Raw genomic sequence first — 14,850 nt, 5'->3', positions numbered from 1 at the left:
CCTCTCCATATAGACCACATGAAGGAAGAGGGAAGAAGGACGAGTTTTTTATTATTATTATTATTATTATTATTATTTATTGCAGAAAAAGAAACATAAACACTATCATGATGTTAGCTTCAGACAAACATTTGCACGGTATTTCAGATTATCAGTTTAATGCCAATTTATAGTGATAGTGTAGTGTTTGTACAGGTTTTTAATGCATTTATAAATATATTGCCAAAATGCAACAGTTAAAGGCGTTAGATTACTTTGATCAGTTTCAGCACTCCTGACTGTGTTTGCAAGGCAAGTCTGTTGGCTGTTAGCCAGTTAGCATGCTAGTTTTAGAAGAAAAAAACTGCCCTGTCTCGTAAGGGCATAGTCTACTGGACGCTTCCCATATTGTGCCCACACTCTGCGCCTATTCCTGTTCCCATGTTAAAGATGCTACGGAGAGCCCATCATGGGCAAAACCCCACTGAACCCATATAGAAGCTCCGTAAGTTAGCTCTCATGAGGGCCCATGTCCTATAGTCGACCCACAGAAGCGAACATGGGCAATCCCACAGCACAGACATTGCTAATAGTCAACCTATACTGGGCCACATTGACTAATGATCCTGAGGGCCCATCATGGCCCATCCCACAATGGACCTGTGTGGGATTTCCATGGATGAGCCCTTGTGGACAATTCCACAGAGACCCCACTGGGGCTCCGTATAGAATTTGTATGACTCTGCCCACAGAAAATCTGAACTGGGCCCACATATACATGCTTGCTCTCTTAGTTCCATAACTTGTTGACATTTTGGCTCATATTTCTTAATGTGAACTGTTGTGCGGCTGTTCTTTTAAAGAAGGATACTGAGAGGATATGTTTCTGATTCTGGAAATAGATTATTTTGCCATATTGCATGAAAATAGTAGAGCAACAACAAGACAATGAGTTATTTTCAGTCATTTTATTTTCCAGTAATATCAATATGACAGTAGTGATGCTCACAAGACATATACATATTCATCTGTCACATTGTGTTCTGTGATCAAGACGTCATGTGGTGGTACCAGACTGGGACAGCATCAGTTTGGGTTTGGTTCTGTTTGGAAGAGGAGAGGATTGTCAGAATTGGATTGCAGTACTCATCATTTCAGCAATCTCAAAGTTATATGATGTTTCACCATATCATACAGGAGGTCATACTCACAGCATCCATAGAGTTTGTTGATCCTCAGGATGTCAGTGGTGGACATTCCCTGTCTCTGTCCAATTTGCACATTTGGGTTTGGAATTGGAGTGATTGTCTCCTTTCCATTCTGGACTGTGAAAGCAGTTCTACAGGAAGGAGATGTGGACAGTGATTTGTAAAAGTTTTATAAAACATATTTTTTATTTAGTAATGTAAACAGGTAAAACAGCTCTTGATGAATACGTTTTATTCAGTGGGTTCCCATTTTCTTACCTCCCATAATGCATCACAGAAGAGTAGTCATATGGAGTGTTCAGGTTGTTGGTGCGTTTGTTTCTTGAAGTTGTAAGTCATTTCCTGCCAAAACAAGGAGAAGGGTCTCAAGGTCTACATTCATTTCTGTCGGTCTGAGTAAGAATTGAAGGTGGGGAATGCAGCTTACCTGGGTTGATGTAATTCCAGTTGATTTTCACATACTGGTCTCTGTCACTCCTGGTTTGCTCATGGTAGAAGCCCAGAGCATGGTTGAGTTCATGCTGGATGATGCCGTGGTAAACACAACCTCTCTTTTGGAGGGAGACCACCTGTTTGCCTCCTGTCCTCCCAAGGCTGGAGAAGCACCTGAGAAAGATGGGAGAAATAATGGGTCACACGTTATTTGGATAGTCTGCTGGAAATCTGTACAAACTACAATTTATGGTTAAGAATAGGGTTAGGGATTGGGTTTGGTGAAGGTGATGTTCAATGAACAATTAGAAAGACTGAATTTCATCAAATCATCTGTGAAGTTTCTGTAGGTGGACTATCCAAATAAAGTGTTACCATGAAAATAACAATTACAATAGGGTTTCCATTTTCTAACATTAGTTTATGTATTAAATGTTACGAACAACCCATGTACCTCGGAATTGATACATCACAATTTTTATTCAATACTAAAGTTTGTTTTTATCTATGTTTACAAACATATTCTTTACACCTAGGATGTCTTAACTAACATTATTCATATCGCTAATGGCCATTGATATACCCATCACCAGCCATGAATATTTAGTTGTACTTCTGCAGTTAATGCCTTGCAGTATTAGTTGACTAGTGGCCTTAATGGTGGTCTTCATTGCTGTTATTGAATTGAACCTTGAAATAAAGTGTTACCAGCATCCTAATTAGTGTGGGATTTACCATGTTGAAGGCAGGAAGGTGTAAGTGGACATTTGAGGGATTTGTGACATTGTCAGGACACTGCAGTAGACAAACTCACCCATCTCTGTTCTCAATGCTGATGTAGTCCCTCTGAGTTGAGCGAGCAACAAACTGTACACAGGTTTTTCTGTTGAAGGTTGCCATGGCATTTTGAATTTTACTCTTATCAGAGGATGCTGAAAAGCACAACAAACATTAAGCACCAATGCTCAATGGGGGTGCTTTGAAATATAAATATTGCATATTAAAAAATACAACAAATACTTACAAAACTGATAGTTGACTGTGTAGGGGACCTCAACTTTTCCATTAGAAGACTTCTTCCATAAGCATTGGTTGTTCCAGCAAGCCATAGCATTCCTGGTTCTTGGCACAACAAGATCTCCTTCCACTAGAAGCTCACTGGAGGCTAAAAGATGAAATGTCATTTTTAAAGTTATTCTAGTGACACTGTAAGTGTATGCAAACGATCATTTAAATGAAGCAGTTAAATAGTTTAAATAATGAGAAACAGACCATTATTGGTTGCCAGAATCTGTGTAGTTATGTCCACACTGTCAGGCTCCTCAAAGAAAAATCTCATTTTCATCTCCGTCCTCCTAGAGACAGATAAAATCCAAAAGGTGAAGATGAAACGGTACAAACAAACAATTAGTATTTAAAGATAGAGTTCTGAATATCTCAGGCATTCTTACCATGACAGGCAGAGCCTTGGACAGGCCAAGCAGCAGCACAAGAAAGGAGATGGAGGCTCTGAGGTCCATGTTGCTTTAGTGTGTGGAGATGCTGTGGACGGCTCCTTCACTGGGGCTCGGTGTGTGAGACCCATCTCACCTGAGCTTTTATACAGCCCTCCACAGGTGTGTCTGCAGGGGGATTTAGGCCTGCTGTCAGGGTCAGGTGTCTAATGGAAGCTCTTATGGGAGGATGCCACCACCTCTCCCAGAAATTCAACAACTGAACAAAGACATGATGTTGAGCTTATTTGTTTTGATCACCTTCTAAGATGGCGTTAGCCTCTGACAGTAGTGACATCTTGAAGCATGGCCGTTAACTGAGAGGTGTTGTTTGAAGACATGCAAGGGCAGCTAATAATGAATAATTACTTAATTAGATATTATTACCAGAAAATATCAGCAGAAAAATTCGTACATCTTTTAAAATTTGAAATACTCACAAAGATGTCTTCAGAAATCCAACCACTGCACTAAGGCATAATATTCTGTTTATTTGTCTTCATCATCTCTTAAAATCTCTACATTTTGAGACAAGTGTCAAAGTAAGGTGTGCCTTGGTAGTCAAAGACACACAAAGCCATGCTGCATTAGTTTAAGAGATTATTACTGCAGACTAACTGTACTCAGGAAATGGAACCGTACCAATCAACATGATTAGACTTAACTGTCTCTTCTGACGAAATTATTTCAGACCCTTAAATGAGTGCAATGTCTCATATGAATAAGATGTAGTATGCAGACTAAGGTAAGCACACACGGCATGAGACAGAATTAAATTATTCTCCCAATAAGGGTCTTTTCAAACGATTTCTGAGAATTGTGGAACTTTTTCCGAGGTTCTTTAAAAGTGGGAAATCAAATCTTCAATGTAACTTTCTTTCAACTATCAGTCATGCCCTGGCATTTAGAATACACCTGTTCATGTAAGACTGCTTACAATTAAAGTGCAGTATCTGTAGGTCTTCTAACCTATTCAATGTCATTGTTAACTAAATTCATATCACACAAATGTGTTACAGTATGTGAAAAAGCCTTTAAAAAATATTTGATTTTACATATTATATTCATATTCGTATATCATCTTTTATGTGTAATGTTTTTTAAGTACCAATGAGAAAAAGTCAATGATACATATTATTATTGTGAAAGTGGAAGACATGATGAATTAATTGTCTTATGTGAGCTAGACAGTGAATATTGTGTACTCTGATTTCTGTAGTTCTGATCAAATCCTGTGTTTTGTGGAGCACTATTGTGTTTTACCCCTTGCACCACCATAGAACGATACTTCCTCTCCATCTAGATCACATGAAGGAAGAGTTTTTTATTATTTTTATTATTTAGAGTAGAAACATAAACACTATCATGATGTTGGCTTCAGGCAAACATTTGCACGGTATTTCATATTGTCAGTTTAATGCCAATTTATAGTGATAGTGTAGGGTTTTTCCAGGTTTTTTTTAGGTATATTTAAATATATTGCCAAAATGCATCAGTTAAAGGCGTTAGATAACTTTGATTAGTTTCAGCACTCCTGATGGTGTTTGCAAGGCAAGTCTGTTGGCTGTTAGCCAGTTAGCATGCTAGTTTTAGAAAAAAAACTGCCCTGTCTCGTAAGGGCATAGTCTACTGGACGCTTCCCATATTGTGCCCACACTCTGCGCCTATTCCTGTTCCCATGTTAAAGATGCTACGGAGAGCCCATCATGGGCAAACCCCCACTGAACCCATATGGAAGCTCCGTAAGTTAGCTCTCATGAGGGTCCCATGTCCTATAGTCGACCCACAGAAGCGAACATGGGCAAACCCACAGCACAGACATGCTAATAGTCAACCTATACTGGGGGCACATTGACTAATGATCCTGAGGGCCCATCATGGCCCAACCCACAATGGACCTGTGTGGGATTTCCATGGATAAGCCCTTGTGGACGATTCCACAGAGAACCCACTGGGGCTCCGTTTAGATTTTGTATGACTCTGCCCACAGAAAATCTGAACTGGGCCCACATATACATGCGTGCTCTCTTAGTTCCATAACTTGTTGACATTTTGGCTCATATTTGTTAATGTGAACTGTTGTGCGGCTGTTCTTTTAAAGAAGGATACTGAGAGGATATGTTTCTGATTCTGGAAATAGATTATTTTGCCATATTGCATGAAAATAGTAGAGCAACAACAAGACAATGAGTTATTTTCAGTCATTTTATTTTCCAGTAATATCAATATGACAGTAGTGATGCTCACAAGACATATACATATTCATCTGTCACATTGTGTTCTGTGATCAAGACGTCATGTGGTGGTACCAGACTGGGACAGCATCAGTTTGGGTTTGGTTCTGTTTGGAAGAGGAGAGGATTGTCAGAATTGGATTGCAGTACTCATCATTTCAGCAATCTCAAAGTTATATGATGTTTCACCATATCATACAGGAGGTCATACTCACAGCATCCATAGAGTTTGTTGACCCTCAGGATGTCAGTGGTGGACATTCCCTGTCTCTGTCCAATTCGCACATTTGGGTTTGGAATTGGAGTGATTGTCTCCTTTCCATTCTGGACTGTGAAAGCAGTTCTACAGGAGGAGATGTGGACAGTGATTGGTAAAAGTTTTGTAAAACATATTTTTTATTTAGTAATGTAAACAGGTAAAACAGCTCTTGATGAATACGTTTTATTCAGTGGGTCCCATTTTCTTACCTCCCATAATGCATCACAGAAGAGTAGTCATATGGAGTGTTCAGGTTGTTGGTGCGTTGTTTCTTGAAGTTGTAAGTCATTCCTGCCAAAACAAGGAGAAGGGTCTCAAGGTCTACATTAATTTCTGTCGGTCTGAGTAAGAATTGAAGGTAGGGAATGCAGCTTACGTGAGTTGATGTAATTCCAGTTGATTTTCACATACTGGTCTCTGTCACTCCTGGTTTGCTCATGGTAGAAGCCCAGAGCATGGTTGAGTTCATGCTGGATGATGCCGTGGTAAACACAACCTCTCTTTTGGAGGGAGACCACCTGTTTGCCTCCTGTCCTCCCAAGGCTGGAGAAGCACCTGAGAAAGATGGGAGAAATAATGGGTCACACGTTATTTGGATAGTCTGCTGGAAATCTGTACAAACAACAATTTATGGTCAAGAATAGGGTTAGGGATTGGGTTTGGTGAAGGTGATGTTCAATGAACAATTAGAAAAAGACTGAATTTCATCAAATCATCTGTGAAGTTTCTGTAGGTGGACTATCCAAATAAAGTGTTACCATGAAAATAACAATTACAATAGGGTTTCCATTTTCTAACATTAGTTTATGTATTAAATGTTACGAACAACCCATGTACCTCGGAATTGATACATCACAATTTTTATTCAATACTAAAGTTTGTTCTTATCTATGTTTACAAACATATTCTTTACACCTAGGATGTCTTAACTAACATTATTCATATCGCTAATGGCCATTGATATACCCATCACCAGCCATGAATATTTAGTTGTACTTCTGCAGTTAATGCCTTGCAGTATTAGTTGACTAGTGGCCTTAATGGTGGTCTTCATTGCTGTTATTGAATTGAACCTTGAAATAAAGTGTTACCAGCATCCTAATTAGTGTGGGATTTACCATGTTGAAGGCAGGAAGGTGTAAGTGGACATTTGAGGGATTTGTGACATTGTCAGGACACTGCAGTAGACAAACTCACCCATCTCTGTTCTCAATGCTGATGTAGTCCCTCTGAGTTGAGCGAGCAACAAACTGAACACAGGTTTTTCTGTTGAAGGTTGCCATGGCATTTTGAATTTTACTCTTATCAGAGGATGCTGAAAAGCACAACAAACATTAAGCACCAATGCTCAATGGGGGTGCTTTGAAATATATATATTGCATATTAAAAAATACAACAAATACTTACAAAACTGAGAGTTGACTGTGTAGGGGACCTCAACTTTTCCATTAGAAGACTTCTTCCATAAGCATTGGTTGTTCCAGCAAGCCATAGCATTCCTGGTTCTTGGCACAACAAGATCTCCTTCCACTAGAAGCTCACTGGAGGCTAAAAGATGAAATGTCATTTTTAAAGTTATTCTAGTGACACTGTAAGACTATGCAAACGATCATTTAAATGAAGCAGTTAAATAGTTTAAATAATGAGAAACAGACCATTATTGGTTGACAGAATCTGTGTAGTTAAGTCCACACTGTCAGACTCCTCTAGAAAAATTTCATTTTCATCACTGTCCTCCTGAGAACAAATAAAAATCAAAATGTTCAAATAAAAGGGTACAAACCCACAATTAGTATTTAAAGATAGAGTTCTGAATATCACAGGCATTCTTACCATGACAGGCAGAGCCTTGGACAGGCCAAGCAGCAGCACAAGAAGGGAGATGGAGGCTCTGAGGTCCATGTTGCTTTAGTGTGTGGAGATGCTGTGGACGGCTCCTTCACTGGGGCTCGGTGTGTGAGACCCATCTCACCTGTGCTTTTATACAGCCCTCCACAGGTGTGTCTGCAGGGGGGTTTAGGCCTGCTGTCAGGGTCAGGTGTCTAATGGAAGCTCTTATGGGAGGATGCCACCACCTCTCCCAGAAATTCAACAACTGAACAAAGACATGATGTTGAGCTTATTTGTTTTGATCACCTTCTAAGATGGCGTTAGCCTCTGACAGTAGTGACATCTTGAAGCATGGCCGTTAACTGAGAGGTGTTGTTTGAAGACATGCAAGGGCAGCTTATAATGAATAATTAGATATTATTACCAGAAAATATCAGCAGAAAATTCTTACATCTTTTAAAATTTGAAATACTCACAAAGATGTCTCAGAAATCCAACCACTGCACTAAGGCATAATATTCTGTTTATTTGTCTTCATCATCTCTTAAAATCTCTACATTTTGAGACAAGTGTCAAAGTAAGGTGTGCCTTGGTAGTCAAAGACACACAAAGCCATGCTGCATTAGTTTAAGAGATTATTACTGCAGACTAACTGTACTCAGGAAATGGAACCGTACCAATCAACATGATTAGACTTAACTGTCTCTTCTGACTAAATTATTTCAGACCCTTAAATGAGTGCAATGTCTCATATGAATAAGATGTAGTATGCAGACTAAGGTAAGCACACACGGCATGAGACAGAATTAAATTATTCTCCCAATAAGGGTCTTTTCAAACGATTTCTGAGAATTGTGGAACTTTTTCCGAGGTTCTTTAAAAGTGGGAAATGAAATCTTCAATGTAACTTTCTTTCAATTATCAGTCATGCCCTGGCATTTAGAATACACTTGTTCATGTAAGATTGCTTACAATTAAAGTGCAGTATCTGTAGGTCTTCTAACCTATTAAATGTCATTGTTAACTAAATTCATATCACACAAATGTGTTACAGTATGTGAAAAAGCCTTTAAAAAATATTTGATTTTACATGTTATGTTCATATTCGTATATCATCTTTTATGTGTAATGTTTTTTAAGTACCAATGAGAAAAAGTCAATGATACATATTATTATTGTGAAAGTGGAAGACATGATGAATTAATTGTCTTATGTGAGCTAGACAGTGAATATTGTGTACTCTGATTTCTGTAGTTCTGATCAAATCCTGTATTTTGTGGAGCACTATTGTGTTTTAGCCCACTGCACCACCATAGAACGATACTTCCTCTCCATGTAGATCACATGAAGGAAGAGTTTTTTTTATTATTTTTATCATTTATAGTGTAAACATAAACACTATCATGATGTTGGCTTCAGGCAAACATTTGCACGGTATTTCATATTGTCAGTTTAATGCCAATTTATGGTGATAGTGTAGGGTTTTTCCAGGTTTTTTTTAGGTATATTTAAATATATTGCCAAAATGCATCAGTTAAAGGCGTTAGATAACTTTGATCAGTTTCAGCACTCCTGATGGTGTTTGCAAGGCAAGTCTGTTGGCTGTTAGCCAGTTAGCATGCTAGTTTTAGAAAAAAAAACTGCCCTGTCTCGTAAGGGCATAGTCTACTGGACGCTTCCCATATTGTGCCCACACTCTGCGCCTATTCCTGTTCCCATGTTAAAGATGCTACGGAGAGCCCATCATGGGCAAACCCCCACTGAACCCATATGGAAGCTCCGTAAGTTAGCTCTCATGAGGGTCCCATGTCCTATAGTCGACCCACAGAAGCGAACATGGGCAAACCCACAGCACAGACATGCTAATAGTCAACCTATACTGGGGGCACATTGACTAATGATCCTGAGGGCCCATCATGGCCCAATCCACAATGGACCTGTGTGGGATTTCCATGGATAAGCCCTTGTGGACGATTCCACAGAGACCCCACTGGGGCTCCGTTTAGATTTTGTATGACTCTGCCCACAGAAAATCTGAACTGGGCCCACATATACATGCATGCTCTCTTAGTTCCATAACTTGTTGACATTTTGGCTCATATTTGTTAATGTGAACTGTTGTGCGGCTGTTCTTTTAAAGAAGGATACTGAGAGGATATGTTTCTGATTCTGGAAATAGATTATTTTGCCATATTGCATGAAAATAGTAGAGCAACAACAAGACAATGAGTTCTTTTCAGTCATTTTATTTTCCAGTAATATCAATATGACAGTAGTGATGCTCACAAGACATATACATATTCATCTGTCACATTGTGTTCTGTGATCAAGACGTCATGTGGTGGTACCAGACTGGGACAGCATCAGTTTGGGTTTGGTTCTGTTTGGAAGAGGAGAGGATTGTCAGAATTGGATTGCAGTACTCATCATTTCAGCAATCTCAAAGTTATATGATGTTTCACCATATCATACAGGAGGTCATACTCACAGCATCCATAGAGTTTGTTGATCCTCAGGATGTCAGTGGTAGACATTCCCTGTCTCTGTCCAATTTGCACATTTCCGTTTGGAATTGGAGTGATTGTCTCCCTTCCATTCTGGACTGTGAAAGCAGTTCTACAGAAGGACATTTGAACAGTGATTTGTAAAAGTTTTGTAAAACATATTTTTATTTAGTAATGTAAACAGGTAAAACAGCTCTTGATGAATACGTTTTATTCAGTGGGTCCCATTTTCTTACCTCCCATAATGCATCACAGAAGAGTAGTCATATGGAGTGTTCAGGTTGTTGGTGCGTTGTTTCTGGAAGTTGTAAACCATTCCTGCCAAAATACAGACAAATAAGAGCTTTAAAAAACATGACTATCTCTCATGAAGAATTATTTTAGATATAGTCGGTGTTCATTTGAATTCTTCTGAGAGAGAATTAAGCTTAAGTAATATGGCTTACGTGGGTTGATGTAATTCCAGTTGATTTTCACATACTGGTCTCTGTCACTCCTGGTTTGCTCATGGTAGAAGCCCAGAGCATGGTTGAGTTCATGCTGGATGATGCCGTGGTAAACACAACCTCTCTTTTGGAGGGAGACCACCTGTTTACCTCCTGTCCTCCCAAGGCTGGAGAAGCACCTGAGAAAGATGGGCGGAACAATGACAGCAACAGTTACAACAGGGTGTCATTAACTTATATTAGTGTATGTATTAATTACTGTAAGTTTGCTTTCATTTGTTCACAGAATTATGCTTTACAACCAGGATGTGTTTAATGACATTATGTTACTAATTACCAGTCAGTCACACACTAATCAGCATTAATACTGATACCAGACAGAGACCCACATCTGCTCTACCCTTCCGAACACCCTGGACCCTTTTCAGTTTGCATACCGCCCAAACAGATCAACAGATGATGCCATTGCCCTAACAGCGCACACCACCCTTTCCCACCTGGAAAAGGGCAACACATATGTGAGGATGCTGTTCATGGATTACAGCTCAGCATTCAACACTATTGTGCCTGCCAAGCTCGTCCCGAAGCTCAGGAGCCTGGGTCTTAAAACACCCCTGTTCAACTGGATCCTGGACTTCCTGACGAGCAGACCCCAGGTGGTGAGAATGGGCAATCACACCTCCTCCTCACTGACCCTGAGTACCGGGGCCCCCCAGGGCTGCGTACTCAGTCCCCTCCTGTACTCCCTGTACACGCAGGACTGTGTGGCAACACACAGTTCTAACATCATCCTGAAGTTTGCAGACGACACTACCATCCTGGGTCTCATCTCTAACAACGATGAGACCGCCTATAGAGATGAGGTAAGGGGCTTGGTAGCATGGTGCCAAGACAACAACTTGTCTCTCAACGTCTGCAAAACCAAGGAGATGATCGTGGATTTCAGGAAGCTGCAGAGGGGGGGTCACGACCCCGTACACATCGAGGGAGCTGCAGTGGAGACAGTCTCCACTTCCTCTTCAAATTCCTCGGTGTGTACATCAAGGACGACCTAACCTGGTCCATGCAAGCAGGCTCGGCAGTCAAAACTGCCCAAAAGCGGCTATACTTCTTGAGGAGACTCACCAAGTTTGGCATGTCTGCTAAAACTCTAATAAACTTCTACAGATGCACCATCGAGAGCATCCTCTCAGGCTGCATCACTGCCTGGTATGGTAGCTGCTCCGCTGCCGATCGCAAGGCCCTGCAGAGGGTGGTGAAGACAGCGGAGCTTATCACCGGCAGCCATCTCCCCTCCGTGCAAGGCATCTATAACACTAGATGCCTGAGAAAAGCACGGAACATTGTAAAGGACCACAGCCACCCAGGCTATGGAATATTCACATTGCTGCCATCTGGTAGACGCTACCAGAGCATCCGAACACGGACTACCAGACTTACAAACAGCTTTTTCCCCCAGGCTGTAAGGCTTCTGAATCAGCAACTTTGATCCACTGAACGCCATCACCATTCACTTTCTGCTCCCCCATTCATACAACCACACTTCCTACATATATTTGCACAATTTTTAATTTTTAACTTAATTTAATATTCCTCACACTTTAAACTGCTGCTAGCTCTTCTTGTGTTGTTGTTACTTGTTAATGTTATATGTTATAGTGTTATATGTTATATGTTATAGTGTTATAGTGTTAAATGTTATTTTTGGTATACGTTACGATGTCACTTTGTTATCTGTATCTACTGTCTACTGTCTACTGCGTAGATATTGCTGGCCAAGTCCTAAGAATTTCGCTGCACTGAAGCAATTTGGTGTATGCGACAATAAACTCTTTGACTTTGACTTTGACTTTAATGAATATTAGTAGTAATTCTGCAGGTAATGCCAAACTGGTATTCATTTAGTAGTGGTCTTCACTGGTGTCATTACATTGGATCTTTACATAAAGTGTTACCAGCAAGATCATTAGTGTGGGATTTACATTTAAGAGAGAAAAGCTATGCTCCAGGAAGCAGGTGTATGTGGACGTAGACATTTTCAACACTCTACAGTCGACAAACTCACCCATCTCTGTTCTCAATGCTGATGTAGTCACTCTGAGTCGAGCGAGCTACAAACTGAACACAGGTTCGACTGTTGAAGGTTGTCATGGCATTTTGAATTTTCCTCTTATCAGAGGATGCTGAAAAGCACAACAAACAGTAAGCACCAATGCTCAATGGGGGTGCTTTGAAATATATATATTGCATATTAAAAAATACAACAAATACTTACAAAACTGAGAGTTGACTGTGTAGGGGACCTCAACTTTCCCATTAGAAGACTTCCTCCATAAGCATTGGTTGTTCCAGCAGGCCAGAGCATTCCTGGTTCTTGGCACAACAAGATCTCCTTCCATTAGAAACTCACTGGAAGCTGAAAGATGAAATGTCATTTTTTAAGTTATTCTAGTGACACTGTAAGTTTATGCCAACGATAATTTTAATTAAGCAGTTAAATTGTTTAAATAATGAGAAACAGACCATTATTGGTTGCCAGAATCTGTGTAGTTATGTCCACACTGTCAGGCTCCTCAAATAAAATCTCATTTTCATCACCGTCCTCCTAGAGACAGATAAAATCCAAAAGGTGAAGATGAAACGGTACAAACAAACAATTAGTATTTAAAGATAGAGTTTTGAATATTTCAGGCATTCTTACCATGACAGGCAGAGCCTTGGACAGGCCAAGCAGCAGCACAAGAAGGGAGATGGAGGCTCTGAGGTCCATGTTGCTTTAGTGTGTGGAGATGCTGTGGACGGCTCCTTCACTGGGGCTCGGTGTGTGAGACCCATCTCACCTGAGCTTTTATACAGCCCTCCGCAGGTGTGTCTGCAGGGGGATTTAGGCCTGCTGTCAGGGTCAGGTGTCTAATGGAAGCTCTTATGGGAGGATGCCACCACCTCTCCCAGAAATTCAACAACTGAACAAAGACATGATGGTGAGTTTATTTGTTTTGATCACCTTCATCATTAGCCTCTGATAGTAGTGACATCTTAAAGTATGGCCTTAACTGAAAGGTGTTGTTTGAAGACCTGCAAGGGCAGCTTATAAAGAATAATTAGATATTATTACCAGATCATATCAGCAGAAAAATTCTTACATCTTTTCAAATTTGAAATACTCACAAAGATGTCCTCAGAAATCCAACCACTGCACTAAGGCATAATATTCTGTTTATTTGTCCTCATCATCTCTTAAAATCTCTACATTTTGAGAGAAGTTTCAAAGTAAGGTGTGCCTTGGTAGTCAAAGACACACAAAGTCATGCTGCATTAATTTAAGAGATTATTATTGCAGACTAACTGTACTCAGGAAATGGAACCGTACCAATCAACAAGATTAGACTTAACCATCTCTTCTGATGAAATAATTTCAGACCCTTAAATGAGTTCAATGTCTAATAACAATAAGAGGTAGTATTAGCCCTCGCCTTGCTGAATCCAAAGGTTTCAAATATCTGTTTGTGAAGGTTTTTTTTATTTTTTATTTTAGCACTGTAAGCAGCTTCACCCCATTTATCTGAATAGACCTTATGTTTTTGATGGAGATAATTTCCAAGCATTGTTCATTAAGAATATATGAATCAAGTGCCTTGTATTAATATATTCCTTGTATGAATCATGTGCTTATGTAAGCAGGAACATGGCTTTTCTGTGTTTCTGCGTGTGTGTAACTTAGATTATTAGGTGCCACTTAGTCTGCATATGTACAAGAGCATGTTTAGACCAGAAGTGATAAGAAGGGTTGAACTGTGCTTCTCCTGACCTTGTGCAAAACTTCCATCCTTGCCTCGGACGTCAGAAATCCACCACGTGGTTATCCCTGCTGAACGCTAAACTTCTGTCTATATAAACCTTGTGCGATGTGTTTAATATTGCTTCACTTTCAGCCTTATCTGGGGGTGAGCTCGATTGCAAATGTTGTTTGTCTAATAAATATACTTATATGCAGCTCCGGAGTCCTGAGGTAACTAGGGTGAATTTTCACCTAACAGTTTTAGCTAGGGATTTTTTTTGCGAATATCTTACTGTTTTACTGTAAAAACCATATCAGAGCAGCTCATGAGATCATGCTGGTTACAGTTCCACAGGCAAATGTTTTTTATACATTTTATGTAGGTTTTCTTTTTATTGTTAAGGTATTGTAGCCCTTCTGCCAGCAGTCAGTAAAATAGTAGAACTGTACCAGCATCTGACAGTCTGCAGCTGAAGCCATTGACAGATATACAGTGGTGGGCAGGGAATGCCTGTTGCACAGAGTAATGCCCTTATGCTAGGAAGAGCATCTCTATTCCCTCAATGTTCTCAAATAAAGGAGGATTGCATTACCTATCATCTTTAGCTGGCACAGCTAGTGGCCTAAAAATAGAGGAAGCTGTTTCATCCCATAGGGCAAAAGCATAAGTTACAGAGTTTCATGTCT

At 40.0% G+C, this 14,850-nt stretch overlaps 2 protein-coding genes and 1 pseudogene across 2 annotated transcripts; all 3 read right to left on the bottom strand.

The window, feature by feature from the left end:
- Positions 1–1,036: 1,036 nt before the first annotated feature.
- LOC105911035 lies at positions 1,037–3,139 on the bottom strand (annotated as a pseudogene).
- A 926-nt stretch (positions 3,140–4,065) lies between these two features.
- LOC105911044 (hatching enzyme 1.2-like) lies at positions 4,066–7,555 on the bottom strand. Its single transcript, XM_031559547.2, has 8 exons — positions 7,439–7,555; positions 7,261–7,342; positions 7,013–7,153; positions 6,803–6,920; positions 5,982–6,160; positions 5,815–5,896; positions 5,562–5,689; positions 4,066–5,453 (listed from the first exon to the last, which is right to left on the bottom strand). Coding segments are annotated over exons 1-8 (801 nt in total). The 5' UTR covers positions 7,508–7,555; the 3' UTR covers positions 4,066–5,451.
- Positions 7,556–9,719: 2,164 nt separating this feature from the next.
- On the bottom strand, positions 9,720–13,594 carry LOC116218356 (hatching enzyme 1.2-like). The gene is made up of 7 exons (XM_031559541.2): positions 13,093–13,594; positions 12,909–12,987; positions 12,661–12,801; positions 12,451–12,568; positions 10,386–10,564; positions 10,176–10,257; positions 9,720–10,051 (listed from the first exon to the last, which is right to left on the bottom strand). Exons 1-7 carry the CDS (start codon positions 13,153–13,155, stop codon positions 9,862–9,864), a joined length of 852 nt encoding a protein of 283 aa, XP_031415401.1. The 5' UTR covers positions 13,156–13,594; the 3' UTR covers positions 9,720–9,861.
- Positions 13,595–14,850: the final 1,256 nt, after the last annotated feature.

This window comes from Clupea harengus, chromosome 22 (assembly GCF_900700415.2).
Source record: "Clupea harengus chromosome 22, Ch_v2.0.2, whole genome shotgun sequence".
Lineage (NCBI taxonomy): Eukaryota > Metazoa > Chordata > Actinopteri > Clupeiformes > Clupeidae > Clupea > Clupea harengus.
The sequence above is the reverse complement of the archived record's forward strand: the minus strand, read 5'-3'. Positions and strand labels throughout refer to the sequence as shown.